This window comes from Abramis brama (genome assembly GCF_963993115.1).
Source record: "Abramis brama genome assembly, chromosome: 8".
Classification (NCBI taxonomy): Eukaryota; Metazoa; Chordata; class Actinopteri; order Cypriniformes; family Leuciscidae; genus Abramis; species Abramis brama.
Window position 1 is genome coordinate 16568033 of NC_139970.1, and position 19471 is coordinate 16587503.

Sequence of the window (19471 nt, forward strand, 5' to 3'; positions counted from 1 at the left end):
TGCACTGGTAAACCGCTCACTCAGCATGATGACACCAAAACTGGTGTTTACATAGGCAGCTCAATAGATGTGATGCCAAAAAGTTGTTGTCTATAGGCAGCTCACTATAACAGTATATGATGCCCAAAATGGTTATCTAGGTAGGCAGCTCACTATACAGTATGGCCAAAAGCTGCTGTCTATAAGTATCACTAGGCATGATATCCAAAAAAATGCTGTCCGGGTAGACTAGTTATTTTTGTTTTTTTGACACAGACACAGCCTTGTGTGGTCTCAGTATTACAACAGACAACCGCCAACAATATTACATCACTCCAGGAAGTAATGGCAATTATAAAAAAAACACACAGAGCCATTATACAGTGGGTTTAAAGTGCAAGTGGTTTATTATTACTCACTTGTTATGTTAATCTTACTGCTTTTAAGAAGCTATCGGTTTTAATCTCGTTATGGTTTGTATGGTATGCCTATTTTGTGTGCGAGAAGGACAATTAATAACCACAAATGCATTGATTTATTCAGAACATTTATAAAGAGGAAGTAAGGGCAGCATGACTAGTCTCTCAAGGATAGTGCAAACTTCATGTAGTGGGCTAAGATATAAAATGTGACAGCATACTCCGTCAACCTGCTCTTGACTGAACTCACGCAAAAAAAAAAAAAAAAAAAAAAAAAGAAAAGAAGAGAAAAAAAAAAAGACGCCTGAAAGCGAGATCATCTGTGTCTATTATCTGATTGGCTGTTTTACGAAGCTAACTGCATTGCCCACCCCCATGTTTATATGAATCGTTGATCATTTGTCGAGTCCTCCCACTGAGAGAGGATTTGTTCCGCGAACGAGCGCTCATGGCAGCTAATGATTATCGCGCGTACCTGCGGAATCATATAGATATGGAAGAGGCTCCGGCGCGCGCTCCTCAGGCGGGCTCCACGCACAGAGCGCTCATATTCTGCACGCTCGCTGTCATGGGACTGCTGCAGGTCGCGTCGAGTGTGGCGATTTTGTTGCACTTAACCGGTTATCTCCGAGAGGTAAGAACTCAATTACTCTCTACTTCTTAAAGTCTTTCAATACAACAGTTTAACTGGACTTTTCACAATTTTAGTGCATTAATCATAAGGTTTGACATGCGTTTCGACAGGTTTGAGACCAGGTTCCGTTTAACTTGTTTTGAAATCTGAATTTCAAGTGTTGCAGGACGGATCAGTGTGTGTGTGTGTGTGTGTGTGAAACGCGCCTCTTCTGTTCAAGCGCGTTTGAACATCAGAAGGAGCGCGCGCTCGCAGAAGCGTATTGTGCCCACTCAGTGCTTTTTGTGGGTTTTGAACGTAACTTTTAAAACCATTGCTTCTGTGTTTTACATGCTGCACAATTGTTGGAAGTGAAAGTGTTTGACATAAGAAATAAAAAAAGTATGAATTTGGTCCGTCCAATTGAGTCCCACCTTTAAAGGGTCTCCGAATTGTCATCACCTCTGTTTCTCCAGCGTATGTCTTTTGACATTTAATAATAATAAAAAAAGCTATTATCAAAATGTTGTTTTCTATAAATCATTTTCAGTGATCCATGTTGGTTTATAAAAAAAAATTAAAAAAAAGTAGTTTATAGCCAATTTCTTCGGGATTTGAATCTCTGTCATTGCACGCGACACGAAACATTACTTTTCAAGTGTTTGTGTTGTTTTTTTTCTTTTTCTTTTTTCATTAGAGACATTATTGCTACTAATATCATCTCAAAAAGATAGGCCCATTGACCTTAATGTGAGATTAAGTGTTTTATTTGTAGTATATTTATTCTCTCTCCGAATTCACTCGCAAACGTTATTGTCATTCAATTTGCTGGTTAGTAAAGGTTTAAATAGTTTAATTTTGTACTCAATGTTTTGTTCTGGGGAAAACTATAGCAGTCTAATCCAATTGCTGACGCAGGAAATTTTGGTTTTAGGCAGTGTTGATCTTCATGAATGTGTTGTTGGTCCAGCACTGGTTTCCTTTTTTTCGCATTTTCCATAAATCTGGAGAAAACAGGCATTGACCAAATATTGTTGAGAGTCTCCCACAAGTGATACAAAGACATGCAGTGCCAGCCAAAAGCTGGACATGTCTGCACATTCTTCTATATGACAATATATATATATATATATATATATATATATATATTAGAAAAAAATATTAAAGTTTGTAACATTTGAATAAAATAACACAAATGGAAGAATGGGAATTATAGTGACCGAAACATGTAGATCAAATAAAAGGTTCTTCTTTACCTAGATTTCAGCTCTGCTTACCCTGGACAAACATTTACTCAACCAACTTTAAGAACTGCATTCTAAGATGCTTTTAAGGATCATAATTTCCTGGAATTCAAAACGTCGGCACTTTGGACGGGCAGTGTAGTTGATACAAAGCACTCCCCCCCCCCCCCTGTTGTTCGCTAGTCATGTCAGGTATGCATTTTCCCCCTGACTTCATTTGCTCATCTGGTGGTCTATTTAAATGTTTGGTAGAGATGCAACAAATGGGATGCTGAGAAACAGCTATCACATGTTGTCATACCCAGATCTCTCTCCTGTAGTGTGAAAGCTGTGGAGGATATTATGACATCTTGTTTCATGAGGCTTTGGCACAAACACAGCGGTGTATGTCGGAAGCTTCTTGTGCATGCGCTGGTGGAGGGCCAAAGCAACAGATGCAAGGAAAGGAAAAAGTTGAATGTCAGTTGTGTTTGGCGCATGGTTCATGTTGTCTTCAGAAATCGATACAGGGACAATCCTCAACTGAACCGAACCATATATGATTATGAAATGCTTGTCATTCATTTTATAGTCCATGAATTTCAAATGCAGTTCAGTTTATCAAAGGAGAGGAATAACATCACACACTGCCTACAAACTGTTGTTACTTGCAGTCACACACAATTTCAAGAATTTCCAAGTCAAGAATTTTGCAGTGTATCATATTACTTCCTGATTGAGCACCTGCACCCTTTATAGATTAAGATGCATTCTTTACGCTCTGGTTTTACTGTATTACCTGTTGATCATAGCGCAAGATCTGTGAGAATGGTCTATTTCACTTCCAGGAATGTGGAAAATGTAAAAAATTGTAGAAAAACATGTTTGTGCTTGAGGATACTTGAGGAAGAAAATACTTCAGTGTTCTTCCTTCTTCATTAGGCAAATAAGGTTTCACATTTAAAAGCAGGAGATCCCATCCTCCCTTCAGAGCGCTTTTACTTGATGAAACCACACCTTCTTCAAAACACATGAACGCACACACACAGCAGAGTCTCCAAAGAAAGATGGCGTTAAATTACATGTCGCAAAGCACATAATATTACAATAAAAAAGGGTTTCCGAAAAATGCAATAAGCGAAAGCACCAGAGAATTTACACCGTCAGTAGAATTGTATAAATGGCAGACATTCCAATTTTGCAGCAGAACTGGAACTTTTTGCAGTATTCTGCGGGTGCAGATTCTATGTAAGCCTGCTACTTATCCAGTGTTGCCAGATCAGGTTGACGGTTTCCGGCCCAAAAGCTCTCACAGCCAAAAGAATGTGAGCAAGTACCATTTACCTCTTTAAAACTTAACAATGACTAAAAAAAATTATAAAAATGACCGAATTCCTTTGCTAGGAAAACAATACAACAGGGAAACGGATCCAAACATGTACAGTAAAACAAAAATGTTACTACCTGAACAGGTAGAAACTTTAAAAATGTCAAATATTTGCAAAAGGCAGTCAAGAAATTAAGACTTTAAACCTCGCACACACCTTAAAAGCTGTGGTCTATTACTAAATTAACAACAATAATAATGCGTGTAACTTTGTGTTCCGCTTTAACTTCAAACAGAACTAGTACATCTTTCTTGAAGTTCACATTGTAGAACAGCACAGAACTTAGCACAGTCAAAACTGATTAATCGTTGATTCAAAACCTCTTTCAGCAGCTGTCGGGGATGGGTAGAGTTCAGTCTGGATAGTTTAAAAGTTGCAGATGTCGTGGTCAGGCCAGCGTGCCCATGACCATGGATAGGAGTCGTCCCATATTTGATTTCAATTCAAGTCATTCAGCTGTGCTCTCAGAGTTAGTTATAGGCCTATTTATTAAGGGGCTTCGAGTCATCTCACATCACAGGCGTAATCCACGTTTTGAGAGTTGGGTCACTCTCCCATGCTTTGCTGTAGATTCAACTTACTGTATATTTATACCACTTGACAGTGATGTCTTGTCCAGCTCAGTTCAGTTCTCATATAATGGTGTCAGTTCAGGCAGATCAATATTATTGTTGAAAATTAAATTAAATGTTAAATTTAATGTCCCCAACTAAGCAAGCCAAAAGCCAATGACAACAAAGGTGGGAAAAGGCGACAGTGGTAAGGAACCAAAGCTCCTTAATGTGGCAGAATGGAGAAAAAAACCTTGGGAGAAACCAGGCTCAGTATAAAATATTATGAAATATGTTGTGTGCCTTATTCTGTGTAAGAAGTCACACCATCTCACAGAAGGATGCTCAACTGTCGTTATGAAGTGAGTTTGGAGTAAAAATGTTGTCTTTTGTTGGACAGGAGGTTTGGAAAGTCGTTTTTGAAAATAAACGCGTTGCATTTTCAAATGCACGTCATAAGAGACTCAAACTCGCAGTGCTTTCAGATGGAGCAGCATTTGCTACTGATCACAGAGCCGTACGTCACTGACAAGCTGCGCTTTCATAATCGCAATAAAAGCCCAATCAGTTTAAACACGATTTTAGGTTAATTGCGATTAATCGTGCAGCCCTGTTGTTGCTGCTGCAGAGTAAGTACAGGACTTGCTACTGCCAATACACACACGACACGCTGCTGTGAGTAAGACATGCTGTTGCTGTACAATATAACTTACATGAATTACCATAGCAGATCTATACAGGTGGAGCTGGGGAAGGTGGAGGGTTTCTGAAAGCATGCTACAACTGCTACAGAAAATGCTGACCGAGTATATGAAGGTTGGCTACTGAAACAGCAGGAACCAATCAGCTGTGCCCTATAGAGAATGATTTGATTGCAAACAGAGTTGACTTAAGGACCATCAACCATCTAGAGTTTCATGACAGTATTTGTATTAGTTTGTACTTTGTATTAGTTCACACTGAATTGGATAAAGTATATCTTTAAACACTTTTGTACACTTTTGAATGTCAAGCACAGAAAATGTCTCTATATGAAAATAATGCTGCTTTCCTGTAAGTTCATTAAAATCATGCGTGTGCAGTGGTACCTGTTAGTTAATAGCAATCCAGCTGGATGCAGTTGTGTAACCGAAGTGTGTTTGTTTGTTTTTTTACAGGTTGACCTTGCCTCAGCCCAGCAGAGTCCTAATGAGGTGAGCTAATAAACTTCAAAAGATGAGTCTGTTTTTCTCAAGTTTGTGTGCTTTGGCTCAGACTCAGAAACTGCATCAGTTTGCAGAAGCATTAGTTTTCTCTTGTTACACAACACAGTTTGGGTTTTGAAATCTTTTGAAAGGAATACAATGATGACACCTTAAATCTCACCATGTCCCTTAGTCTTTAGACCTTTTTATATGCTTTTTTTTCAGGTTTTGAATTGATAGTTGCTGTTCAATGATGAACGAATGAATGAATGAATGAGGCATTTATATAGCGCCTTCATATGTACTACTGTACACCCAAAGCGCTTTACAATTGTATCAGGGAATCTCTCCTCAACCACTACCAGTGTGCAGCATCCACTTGGATGATGCGACGGCAGCCACGGTACATTGGCGCCAGTGTGCTCACCACACACCAGCTATAGGTGGAGAGGAGAGAGAGTGATGGAGCCAATTCAATTAATGGGAATTATTAGGAGGCTATGATTGACAAGGGCGAATGGGTGGAATGTGGCCAGAACACCGGGGTTACACCCCTACTCTTTACGAGAATGACCACAGAGAGTCAGAACCTCGGTTTAACGTCTCATCCGAAGGACGGATATCGTCTTACTTGACATACTATCGATACTTGACATAGTTGACACTCATAATTATTTCGGGAGGTGATGGGGTGGGCTGTGATGGTCTACTAACAGCGTCGGCGCCACGGGTTGAGAGTTAATGGTTAGAGAGTTAGACTTGTAACCCGAAGGTCGCAGGTTCGAATCTCAATACCACCAGGAAACTATTGAAGTGCCCTTGAGCAAGGCACCTTTTGCTCCCCGGGCGCCGCAGTAAATGGCTGCCCACTGCTCCGGGTGTGTATGCACTAACTTGGATTGGTTAAATGCAGAGGACAAATTCTGAGTATGGGTTACCATACTTGGCCCTCACACATTACAATCTTTATTTAACGTTTTAAATGGTCTACAGCAATGGAGCCATCAATACAGGAGTGCCGGCGATGTGCTTTCGGTTACGGATGCCTCCTTTAGCTTCAGATAGCTATTCTAAAATTCTTTTAGAGCTCCTTGGATTCAGCCTCATTTATTTGAAATGAACTTACATTGCATATGAATAAACTGTAGGCTATATATACAATTATTGTATTGTTGAAATATTTATTTATTGAAATATTTATAAATTATTAGGTAAGCTAAGGTCATGTAGATAGATTCTGACAATTAAAACAAAAATCAGGCTTGTGTATTTATGACATCAATTACTGCTGTATTTGTTCAGAAACTAAAGTTATTTGTGAAATGTACTTGTCATATTTTTAGTATAGTACAGCAAAACTACAGCACTTCCAGTGGGCTATTTTATGGAGCTGTCAACATTGGAAACTCAGACAGCATGCCTTCAGTTGACAAATACCCCATGCATATAAAAAACTATATGTTATAAAAATGGTATATGTAAAAATTTTATTTACTAGCTTTATTCGTTGCACCCATTTCTGAATATTGCTTCATCTATGTAGTATACTCTATTTAGATCAATCAATTCTCAGAAACAGGTGCAGTTTTTTTTTTTTTATTCCCGATGGGGAACGGACAAATGAGCCACCCAATCCCCCAGACTCGACATGCCCACTCACTTTGTGCACTCTGGCGCGGACCCTGTCAACTAAAAACTCCTTTAGGCTAATTTATTCATTCTTAGCATTATAGACATTCCACATGCCCAAAGCATGGCATTTCCTCCTATTAGCACAAAGACATTCCAAAACTATGACCTGAATTAATGTTGATTGGACTTATAGAATGTGCTTCTAGCATTAATAGTATCAGTGTTCCATTGTTAAACATAGGTTATGCTTTGGTATTTTCACAAAAAAAAATAGTTTAAAGACGAGGATCAACACACCGGAGAATGCCATGGTTGCTGTAAAACATTTCCTAAACCAGGATGGTGTAGTCGCTTGTGAAAAGGTCAAGCCAAAGTCCCTGGAACTTTTCTTTGTCAGGATGGCTTGCTTTGCCAGGTCATGAGAAGTGTACTAGTTTTATCATTACCCTGGGACAACTTAAGTCTTTAAATATATGTTATATCTTGGCTTTTTTTAATGCAGCTCAAATGCAATTTAGTTTGAGAGCGTGTTTGTACTGGCCTACTTTGTTTGCGGTGTACCAAAGTTCTTAAGAAGGTCAGAGCATCGAACAAAAACCAGAACTCTGCACTTGAAAGACCTAATTATTATGTTAGTTTGTTATTTGATGCTAGTCTAGGACTAAAAGCCTAATATTATAACATTTAGATATTTAGTTTATATTTCATAAGGATAGCTTTTACTTAGGCCTTAATCTACTACCACTTATACAAATCTCTTTGTGGTATGACACACAGTTGAAGTTCAATTCAGTGTTTTCATGAATTGCTAGATTGTTGGCTTCATTTTAAAGACACCTTGCAACTTGAATACCGTAACAGAGCTTTTATTCTTTCAGATTTTTTTGGTTTTGTTTGTTTTTTCAAAATTTGCTTGAGGCACAGAGAACATTTCAGTCATACCTGAGCTGTGAAACTGCAGAGGGGAAACCCCTTTATTGCCTGTTATGTTGGTAGTGTCCTTGCATTCTGGTCTCCTGCATATGCACTTTTTTATGTTTTATTTTTTATATTTCCTTGGTGTTACCTATCATGCACGGCGCCCATACTGTATATGAAGACTTTTTTTTTATGTTAAAATTGTTTCTTCTTTGAACCATTTGAATGATGAACCAACTGTTGAACCAATTATTTATTTCTCAAACATGGTTGACACACACAAGTACCATTCCACTTTACTCAACACATTGACTGTAAGAATATCACTAACACAGATGAATAAACAGTATAAGGTGAGGCTATTAAAATAGCAGTCCCAGGCTAGTTTTTGTTAATAGAATAAAGTTAGTGAGTTGGTACGGTCACCAGAGTCATCAAAAATATAGAAAATAACACAAAGTGAAAATAAAGTGGTATTTTGGGTTCAGTTACCAAAGTAAATACATAATGATCATTTGAACTGTTAATAAAACATATGGACACTGATACTGATAAATAGAATAAACATCATACCTGCATGCAAATCCTTCCTAGCTAACACACAACATTAGCCTGGAAATCCAGACCTAAATCGAAAAGATTAATGGTCTGGCATCGACTAATGAAAATCGGCCAGCTCGAGGGGCGGCACCAAGCATGCATTTGAAAATCTCACTGCACGCAATTGGATAACACTACGACCAATCAGGGATGGGGACCTAGTAACATTGCCGGGATCAGTCCCGGAATGCACTCCGTGTGAACAAAAGGCAGGACCAATGGCGTAAGGAGTGCTGGAGGAGGGCTGCTTACAACACTGTTTTCTGTCCGTTTTATGTCATGGCATAATTACCGCAGTCTCGATATGACAACCTATCACGTTCTATTTGGAGCTTTTCACGTCCTCGGTCTGGGGTATTATTCATTTCTATTGCAACACTATAACGCCTAAATGAATCTGCAGCGGTCAGGTGGTACGGAGCTCTCATTAAATTCCAATCTTAAAAGCTGCAATTACGAGCTCTACGAGGAAGGAAATGCTTTTTACATGTGGAAATCTCGTAATTACAGTAATTACTTAACATGGCGTGAACGCAACTTTAAACTGTGTCTGACAGCATATCTTATGATAAAAGTCTCGCGTTCTTTGACTACACATACCGCGACCCACTCAAAGCGGTCTTGTAATTCACATTTGGGTCAGGACCCACCGGTTGAGAAACTTAAAGGAGAACTCCGGTCAATTTTAACATTGAGCTCATTTTTTTGTAAATTTGGAGTGCTGTCAGTACAGAGAACAACGACAAAAATCGGTGTTTCCTACACCGTGTTATCCTCTTTTTAAAATTTGCACCCTGTTGACTTAAATGGGGCAAGTTTTAAACCTGCTTTTAGCCTCTTAACATCCTTGATGTGTCATTACAAGTGCCCAGCCATGTGAGTGATTCCTTCAGAGTGAACACGGGTGAATCTGACTGCAGTAGATGTGAAAGATATGAATAAAAATGATGTTAATTCAGCCAGCGCACATACCTGTATTTACTTTCGAAGTCCACAGTAGTCGATTGTCGAGTTCACGCGCGTGATCATAGGTAACTAAGCAACAGTGGAGAACTTGACAATCGACTACTGTGGACTTCGACCGAAAACAGGAAGTAAATACAGGTATGTGCGCTGGTTGAATTAACATAATTTGTATTCATATCTTTCACATCTACTGCAGTCAGATTCACCGTGTTCACTCTTAAGGAATCACTCACAATGGCTGGGCACTTGTAATGACACATCAAGGATGTTAAGAGGCTAAAAGCAGGTTTAAAACTTGCTCCATTTAAGTCAACAGGGTGCAAATTTTAAAAAGAGGATAACACGGTGTAGGCAACAACGATTTTTGTCGTTGTTCTCTGTACTGACAGCACTCCAAATTTACAAAAAAAATTAGCTCAATGTTAAAATTGACCGGAGTTCTCCTTTAACCCTCTGGGGTCTGAGGTGTTTTCTGGGTCCTGGAGGTGTTCTGACATTTGTGCTTATTTCTGTTACTTATAACATTTTCATGGCTAAAGTCTGATTACACTGTATTCAGCACAAACTCTGCTATGATAATATGTGTGCAGCGTGTATGTAAAAGTTTGTAGTTTTGATACAATTACGTTTATGCGTAGTTTGTGAAAAAGCGATAAAAGGTCATAAAACCCATACTGAATATTTGTTCGTAAGACTTTTGAAAATTGGATCTTGTAGCCTAGAATTCTAATCGACATAGCATTAGATATAGAATGCTTCAAAATAATATATTGTCTGCCTAATCCTGTGATAAGAAGCCACTTCAGATCCCAAATGGAATTTATTTCAAACACGTATGACATTATGAAGTGAGTTTACGTCATGTAATGTTTGACGCTTTTTGCTTTTCAAATGCACATCAAGTGACAGAAATTATTTTTAGGACACTTTTTCTGGTCATGAGTCATGAGATTCAGTTCGAGAATGTAGCAATGTAACCATTATTCAGAATTTTGCTGCTTGTGTGAAAAAAGGAAATGTGACCATGAGGACACGTGGTCACAACATAGTGTATCGTATTTCTTCTTTGAATGAACAAGAATAAAATGAGCTGGTCAAAAAATAAAAATAAAATGCTGAGCAGTAGAGGGTTAATGTGTCATTTATAAGGAATGTATACCTTTACACCACTTCCAGCAAACTTGCCTGGTTTCTATTTCTGTTGTATTGTGCTAGGTACTGTAGATACTGTATAGCCGATGTGAAATATCATTGGTCCAGAATTCTGCTCCTCATAACTCTACATTAAATATCTACAATAAACATCAGATATCCAATGCTTAAGTCCCGTTCACACCAAGAACGATAATTATAACGCTATGTGTCCACATCAACGCACAATATCGTTCTGTTTATTATAAGCAGGTGCTGCAGTTTTGTCGTCTGCCGCTTTAAATGCTCAAGTTCTTTAAAGTCGGGTGGATTCTGATTGGCTGTCAATGTGTTTATCGTTCATCAGCTGGAAAAAAATATATAATTTTTCCATCCCATTATCGTGATAGTTGTGGTGTGGACTGCTTTTCTTTTATATTTAGAAAGATTTTTGTAACTATATCTTTATCACTGTAGTTATCCTGCTTGGTGCGAATGGGCCTTTAGTCTGTACATATGTAGTTGATTTCTTATTGTATGATTATAAGAAGCTGCACTGTGAATGATGGATTCAGCGAGTCATTAATGTGTTTGTTTTTTCTTTCTCAGGAAATGCACAGTGAAACATTAATAGGCGATCCGATGAAAACTTTTCAAAAGGAGAGGAAGGAAAGATGTCGACAAAAAAAGGACACACGCATTCCATCAGCTCACCTTCCTATAAAGACACCCACAAACTTTTCAACCAGTAAGCATAAGCTGTTTATTTCAGAATCACATGACATGGTTGTCGGAAAAGTTTCCTGAAATGTTAGACTTGTGATAAAAAACAAAACTAATTGTTGGTAACCTATATTAAGTGATCTTGACGTAATGTATATCCATATTAATATCATCAATGTTTATTCTGACCATGTTACTGGTGCTTTCGCAGAAGATCGAAATGATTTAACCATGATCCCCTGGGACGATTTTCATGGGGAAAATTTGAAGAAGCTGAAATACCGTGATGGGCGAATTTTAGTGAATGAACCTGGCTATTACTACGTCTATGCCAAGACCTGCTTTCGATATACTAAGGTACACGACTCGGACAAAGTGGACGTCAGCAACGTGCAGCTGTTTCAATACATCTGCCACGAGAAGCACACGCAATCTGTGATCAAGCCCATTGTCCTTGCAAAAAGTGGCGGCACGCTGCAGTGGAACATTGCGGAGTACAACATGTACTGTGTGGAGCAGGGCAGAGGTGTCCAGTTGACTAGGGCCGACGGTATTTTTGTCAACGTGTCCAATGCATGGCTGCTGGACCCTGAAGCTGAAGGGACATATTTTGGTATTTTTAAGATAAGCGATTGACTTGCATAGTTTTTGCTACTGAACATGTGCACATTTTGCAACCTTGCAAACTTTTTCAAAGTGATTATGAACCACTGAGCACTTGTTTTTGATCACTGACTTTTGAATTATTATTTTTTTAAGAGCACATAAAGATTTCTCAATCGTACCAATACTGGCAATAGGTATCAGTCCATTGTTGGTACCCATTGGAAAAATGCTCCAATACCCACGGCCATGCAGCGAATCGCAGCGGTGGAGTGATGCTGGACAGTCCCAGTAAAGTACGCCAAATCACAGTAGTCCGCTGCGACCTCCACAACAGAGGAACACAGAGGAATCATACGAACTAAGTGGTCAAATTTAGTTTGAAATTAAATCTACTCAATACGTATACTCAATACTCAATACATTTGCGGCTTTGCCCGTAGTGACATTGTTATCAGTGAGTATGCAAAAAAAGGAACAGCCTTAAGACGACATATCAGTGCATCGCTAGTTTAAGAAATTTTACATGAACATTTTCATCATCACATCGATTGATTGTAAAAACAAATCCGTCCAAATACCATGAAATGTGTCTAACACAATGTTAAAATGATAGCTACAGACTATGGGAAGGTTTCTCTCAGATCATTGAAAGCATGATTGATTGAAGAAACCTCGACGTCAAGGAAATTTGAATTGTGACAAACTGTTGGATAAGTACTTCCTGTCTCATCAAGAAAATGTACTGATGCTTTACTGATCGATGAATTTCACTGTTGGATGTTTGGAGCTTCCTTTCAGATGATATTTTAAAATTTCTTGAACAAAACGTATACAAACATTCAACAAAAATCAAGGCAGCTGGACTGTCTTTGGGAAGCGATGTGCAGAACCAAACTGAGTTTGGTACGCTCTAATTTAATTTTGTTTTTAATGCACTAAGTGTATTTATTTATTTTCAATAATGATAGAATGTTTGTAAAATGTTCTGTCTGTTGTACAGTTTTGTACATTGTGTATAATTGCCTTTATTCCATTCTTCAAGAGGTTTTGGACAAAGGGCATTGACTTTTCGGTCTGTTATACATGCGCTTTTGTCCCAGGCACAGGGCTCCTGTTTAAAGCTTAAATTGATTGGTTTCTCACTAAGAAACTTTGTATTTAAGTATAATTAATTTGACAATTCTGTGTTCAAATGTTTATGGACAGCAGAATATATTGTTCCAGGCCCAAAGCAAACCTAAAAATGTTTGCAAACTTAAAGTCTAAGATTTGTTTTTTTTTGTTTTTTCATATGTTAGCAAAAGTTCAGTTTTTTTATGTTTATTTATACTATTCTGCCTAATAAAGATACTTTTCTAAATAAAATACTAATTTGTTCATGAAAATGCTTCATTTGATAATGTGATGTAAATCCAGTTTCATATTAACCATGTTTTCAACCACCGGAGGCCTTCACCTAGCCATTCGTAGTTTACATATGCGTTAATTCTATTTTCATATTGCCTCGACAATGAAAAAGTACATGCAGTTCCCAGCGTTAACTGGCTCCTCTCTGGATGTGACAGCTAAAGTAAATGTTTGGTCTTTCCTTTCTTTGTGGTATTGTCAAGCAAACGGGTGAATTACACTGGCTGTGGGGTGGGAACATGGTCATCCTTAAAATAATATCCACACGTTAGTGGCGGTTGTTTTAGCCTCTGATTCTCAGCAGATATTTGCAGCATAATTTTGCTTGGACTTAGTTGCTGAGAGAATAGAAGTAGGAGAACCAAAACAAAACAGTGTCCCATTGTGTATTTCTCAAGTCTAACCCAAGTTAGCAGATTCATTTGAGAGGAACTCCCAGTGCTAGTGCTCGTCACTCAACATAGCCAACCATTTAAAGCACTGTGGTCTGTGAAAATCCAAGTGTGTTGGAAATGGGACACATATGAAGTTTGACCTCAATATTGCAATTGCATATATATATACATATATATATATATATATATATATATATATATATATATATATATATATATATATATATATATATATATATATATATATATATATATATATATATATATAACCAAACTTGTACATTTGTTTTCTTAATATAATCATTACTTTCAAAAAAGGTGTCCATGCTATAGTGGAATCATACATTTAAATTCTGAGCAATAATAATTAACTCACTGTATAATCATGTGTTAGGGTTAGGATTAGATTTGGTTGAGGGTTAGTTGCATATAATTATGCATAATTTATAGTTGTAACTACAAGGACACTGTCAAATAAAGTGAGACCAAATATACTATTTTATAAAATATAATAAAAAGTAGCGTAACCATAAAATAAAATAACAAAATTTGTCTTTGTACTTTAAATACAAGTGTAGTAAAAAAAAATTAAAAAAAATTAAAAATTATTTTTAATTTTCTTCATATTGTAGTTTTTATTTTAAAACAAAATTGTTTTGCTGCTTTTATATATACAAAAAAAAAAAAAAAAAAAAATTAAGCCAACATTTTTTCAAGATTTTGCCTTTTAAAATTCAGTTTTTGTTCCTAATTTTACTACAGACCCTGTTTTCGTTTTGAATGCTGGCACGGCAAACTTTCTTCTGTCTGTAAAAGTTTCATTTTTTTGGAAGCAATTACATTTCTCAATACTTTCATCGGCACACATGTGGTACCATAAAAATGTCAGGATGTTTGCCAACTGTACTGCGTGCACATACTGGCTTTATGTCCCCTATATAACAAGAAGGCTTTGCTTCACTGGACTTGAGTTTTGTTTTGTTTTTGTCTTTTTTTTTCTTTCGTTCTTTTTAGACTTTATTGTTTGCATGTGTAAAAACAAAGGTTTCGGGTTACTGGTTTTCAAAGCCAAAATCGTAGCATTGCAGCTGAACTGATTGTTTAAAGTTTTTGTTTCGAGACAGTTGAACAGTCTATCCATTATCTTCTCAAGCAGCCATATATGTGAATGTCGGTCCATTTACAGCTCAGTCTATACGGCACATACTTCACCATAACACATTTCTGTGGCCATCAGATGTTAGTAACCCAGTGTGAAAGGTAATGGGCTTGATGTGTAATGAAACGTTTTGTGACCAAATTGTGCTTAGTAAGCATATATCACAGGCATTGATATATATTATTAGATTAGCTAACTCCGAGTGCCTCTTTTAATGGGATTCTGTGGTGAGAGGGAAATAGCTTCAAGGTTAGATTTATGGAGCAGCTGGGAGCTTTGTTATACACATTAAAGTTGCTTAGCAATTTGCACGCTCACGCATTCTTCCTTTGCTGACTAAGCTTCACCAGTTGTTTTTACTGGTCTACACAGCTCTCTGACAAGACAGATTGAATGTTAACATCTTTAACATGGTACCAATACACAGCTATGCTGATGTTACACTACATTTGGAGAACTACATGATATGTGATTATTAGTCATTGACGTCATTACCAAAATGAAAATTCTAAATCCATTACAGACTACTGCACAAATAAATAACATAAATAAGCGAATAAAAGATATTGGTAACACTTTACAATAAGGTTTCATTAGTTAAACTTTAGTTACTTAAACTTAAACTTAAACTGCACATCTACAGAATTTATTAATCTTTGTTAATGTTAATTTCAACATTTACTTATATATTATTAAAATCAAAAGTTGTATTTGTTAAAATTAGTTAATACACTGTGAAGTAACATGGACAAGCAATGAACAGCTGTAGTTTTATTACCTAACGTTAACAAAGATTAACAAATACAGTAACAAATGTTTTGCTCATGGTTAGTTCATGTTAATACATTGACTAATGTTAACTAATGAACCTTATTGTAAAGTGTTACCAATATATTTTTCAAATAAGTACAGACACACACACACACACACACACACACAAATGCCCCCTGCTGATGTCCGCTTGTGTTTCCACAGGCTTCAGGACCTTGGACAGCACAATTCCAATCAATGTCCAAATTTATCAGACAAGACAGTGGCCACTGCAGATGACCCAGTCACATGACCATGCACATGTGTTCAGGGTGAACTGTGCATGCTAAGTACCACCTTTAATCAAAGCAGAACATACAAGTTCCACCTAGTCACAATGTGTAAAGTCATGATGAAACATTTCTATGCATTAATTGTTGATTGGATTGGACTAAATTAAGCCATACATCAAGAAAGAGAAGTCTGTCATTTCACTGGAAGATCCAGTTATGATATTTTGATTAAACATTACAAGGTCAAAACATAAAAATAAAAATAAAAAAACATACGTACATATTTTTGCACAATACGATCAATAACATGGACTTAGAAAATAGATAGGGTGAATATTCATTTCATGCTGACTTTAATTAACAATCAAATTTTATATAGAAAAGAAATTAGAGTGTTTTAATTATTATGGGATGGCAAATTTTGTACTGTTGATTTTGCACTCTAGCACCACTGCTATTCCAGTGCAATATTTATTTGTATTATTTTTGTTATTTAAAGGAAAATAAAAATAAAAAAACACTTACAGAGGCAAACATGTCATCCAGATATTACTTTTCGAAAGACCGAGCTGTTTTGAACTCTGTTATCAGATGAAAAAACACAATTTGAGCACCAAACAGGAAAGGTTGAGGTTGAGGCAGGGAATACCCTGCTGACTCATATGAGGTGATCTCAACTCTTTGTGATGAGATTACATATCTTTAAAAAGCTTCTGGATTTTTAACCAATTAAAGTATGTGTGTTACTGAGGTCATCGGTTTACATATGGATTCAAAAATGTTCTTTCTAACAAGCCATTTCTCTAGATCTCATATGAGCTTAAATAATTTTTTTACATGATAGTTTTGCTGAAAATTTTCATTGAGTGTGAACACTAGTTAAACCACAGAGTTATGTAATACCTGAAGAGAGCTGTCCGTTAGCATTTCCATTCTTTTCAGTGGCAGTTTTGGAAGCATTTGACCTGGGAAGTCATTACTTTTTCTTTAAAAGCAAAACAAAAACCTTGGTTGAAGTGAATGAGGCCAATTCATAAATACATATATAAAGAACTCACTGTATTAATAGTATAGCTTCAAGACAAACAAAATGTGTGTGATTTTATTTAGAAAAAACATTAATTACAAAATTAATGTAAAATTGACGATTTAAACAGCTCAAATAATGCACATTTGATCAGAAACTCCTCCAAAAAGTTGTACCTCACCGTAACCTTGTATTCTGCTTCTACTTTTTAAGAAACCAAGGGATGAGTCAAAATTATATTTTGAGGTAATCAAAAATCATGTCACAAATGCTGTCACCTAAAGTTAATTTGCATTAAACATTAATCTCATTGGAAAAAATTGCACTTTCAATGGCCAAAAGATATTACAGTGCTACTTGTATGTTCTGTTTAGTTCTAGTTCCTGTACCTGTTTCATTTGTTCCCATTGTCCCGCGACTAGTTAGTTCCTTGATTACTGAATGCTTCTCAGATGTTTCAATTTCTGTTGATTAGCCTCCCCTGTGTATGTAAGCCTTCAGTTCTCACAGTTCTCTGATCAGTGTTGATTGTCAGTTGAGCTTACGTGGTTGTTTGATTTATTTCCTGTTTTTTTGAGTGTTCTAAAGTGTTTTTTATTAAAAAACTGTTTCTTTAATAACAATAGTACTTCTTGAATTCTCTTGCGATGTACAATCATGGCAACCACCCATTTGTGACAGAACACAGAATCAAAATAAAAGAAAGGATAGACATTCATGTTAACTCTACTCTGCTGCACGGATCCGCCTCGGGCCTTCCAGTCTCCAGCTCTGCCTAGGCATTTTGATCCCCTGTCTCTGCCTCTGGCTTCCGGCTCCATGTGGGACCGTCATCGTCCTTATGGCTCCACCAGGCTCCCTCGTCCCTCTGGCTCCACCAGCACATTCCTGCAGTTCGCCTTCTCCTCCTAGAACATGAGGAACATTCCCGCGAGGACCACACGATGGATATCATAGACCCCACCTCTGCTGGCTCTCTTCAGTCACCTCATCTTCTCCTCTGTTAACTCTACTCTGCTGCACAGATCTACCTTGAGCCATCTAGTCTCCAGCTTTGCCCAGGCACATGGATTCCCTGTCACTGCCTCGGGCTGCCAAGCCAGTCACACCCCCTTGGCCTGTCGACCAGTCAGCCCCACCTTCCCTCCCCCTCCTTCGGCTCCATGTGGGACCTTCGTCCTTATGGCTCCACCGGGCTTCCTCGTCCCTCTGGTCAGTCGTCAATCTCCTGGCTCCCCCACTGGTGGTCGAACATCTTACTCCACCCTGGCTCCTCCCACCATCGGTTCCATTGTGGGCCTTCGTCCTGGCTGTGCTCAGGGTCTTCAGCTGTCTCCCTTCACTCGCCCTTAGACTTTTCTGCCTGCCTCTCCTTGGTTATGTCCTTCCCCAGCTCCACATCATCTTGCTGGATTCTCATCCGTCATGCAATCATTGCAACCACCTGTTTGTGACAAACAGATGCTAACTAGACGAAACCACTCATGTACAGCATGACTCATTGTCTGGCATCATCTAGAAAACACTCTCTTACCTGGAAACCTACCTTGGAAAACCATCCGTAATTTTATGTTTTATAGTGTGTAGGTTGCCGCTAACTCCTAATCAGCTATGGGCCACTATTACCTAAAAATTGTGTCCATTAATGCAGATTGTCTGTTGTTCTCACTACTTTGAATAATGATAAATGGAGCCAGATTTGTTTTACAAACTTTAATGTTACATCAGTCATTCACGTTAGTGCTTGGCTAAAGTATGCGCTGTTATTGACACAGTTAATGATACAGTTCCCACATGTGTACCACAATAATTTAGAAATACACATTGGTTAGTTGATGGACACACACTTGTTAATGCTGATGGCGAGGAATTACAGTAGCAACATCTCATAATGTACGTCAAACTGAGTAGTGTATCACTGAGAAACATCCTGCTCAAGTCGTCCTTGTGGTTTGGGTTGAACAACTAGTTCTAATGTTTCATCATCGGACTCACGCTCGGATTGATATGGTAAAACTGATGCCATTGTTACTGTCTTTACAGTGTGTACAATCACTGAGCTTTAGGAAGCCTCCGGAGCTGAAATTCAGTTATGGTAATGGACGTGTTGTTTCCGAAACGCTCTGTAAGCGAGAAGAGAGAGATAAACTACCCTCTCAGAATACACACATAATGAAAGACATCATAGTCAATGAAAGGATTGTGAAGATATTTCACTGGAATGTATGGAAATGTATTCAGCTAACCGCTGTTGTAAGAGCACTATCATTTTTGCTACAATCTCTGCCATGTCAATAAAAAATAAAAGTACCTAATTGACACAACATGCTGTTTTTTTATGTAAAACCCAAATAGAGGCAACAAGAGGACTAAAAAAACATATTAATAAATAATTAATAAAAAATAATAGTAATAATAGTTATCATAATAATTATCACATTAATAATATGAAGATACTAATATTCAATGAAAATAAATATCATTGAAAAGGCTTTTTATAACACCAT

The 19471-nt window shown here is 37.5% G+C and overlaps 1 protein-coding gene across 1 annotated transcript; it reads left to right on the forward strand.

Moving 5' to 3' along the window:
• Positions 1–724: 724 nt before the first annotated feature.
• On the forward strand, positions 725–13308 carry tnfsf11 (TNF superfamily member 11). Its single transcript, XM_084122940.1, has 4 exons — positions 725–1032; positions 5331–5366; positions 11214–11352; positions 11539–13308. Exons 1-4 carry the CDS (start codon positions 847–849, stop codon positions 11961–11963), a joined length of 786 nt encoding a protein of 261 aa, XP_083979066.1. The 5' UTR covers positions 725–846; the 3' UTR covers positions 11964–13308.
• Positions 13309–19471: the final 6163 nt, after the last annotated feature.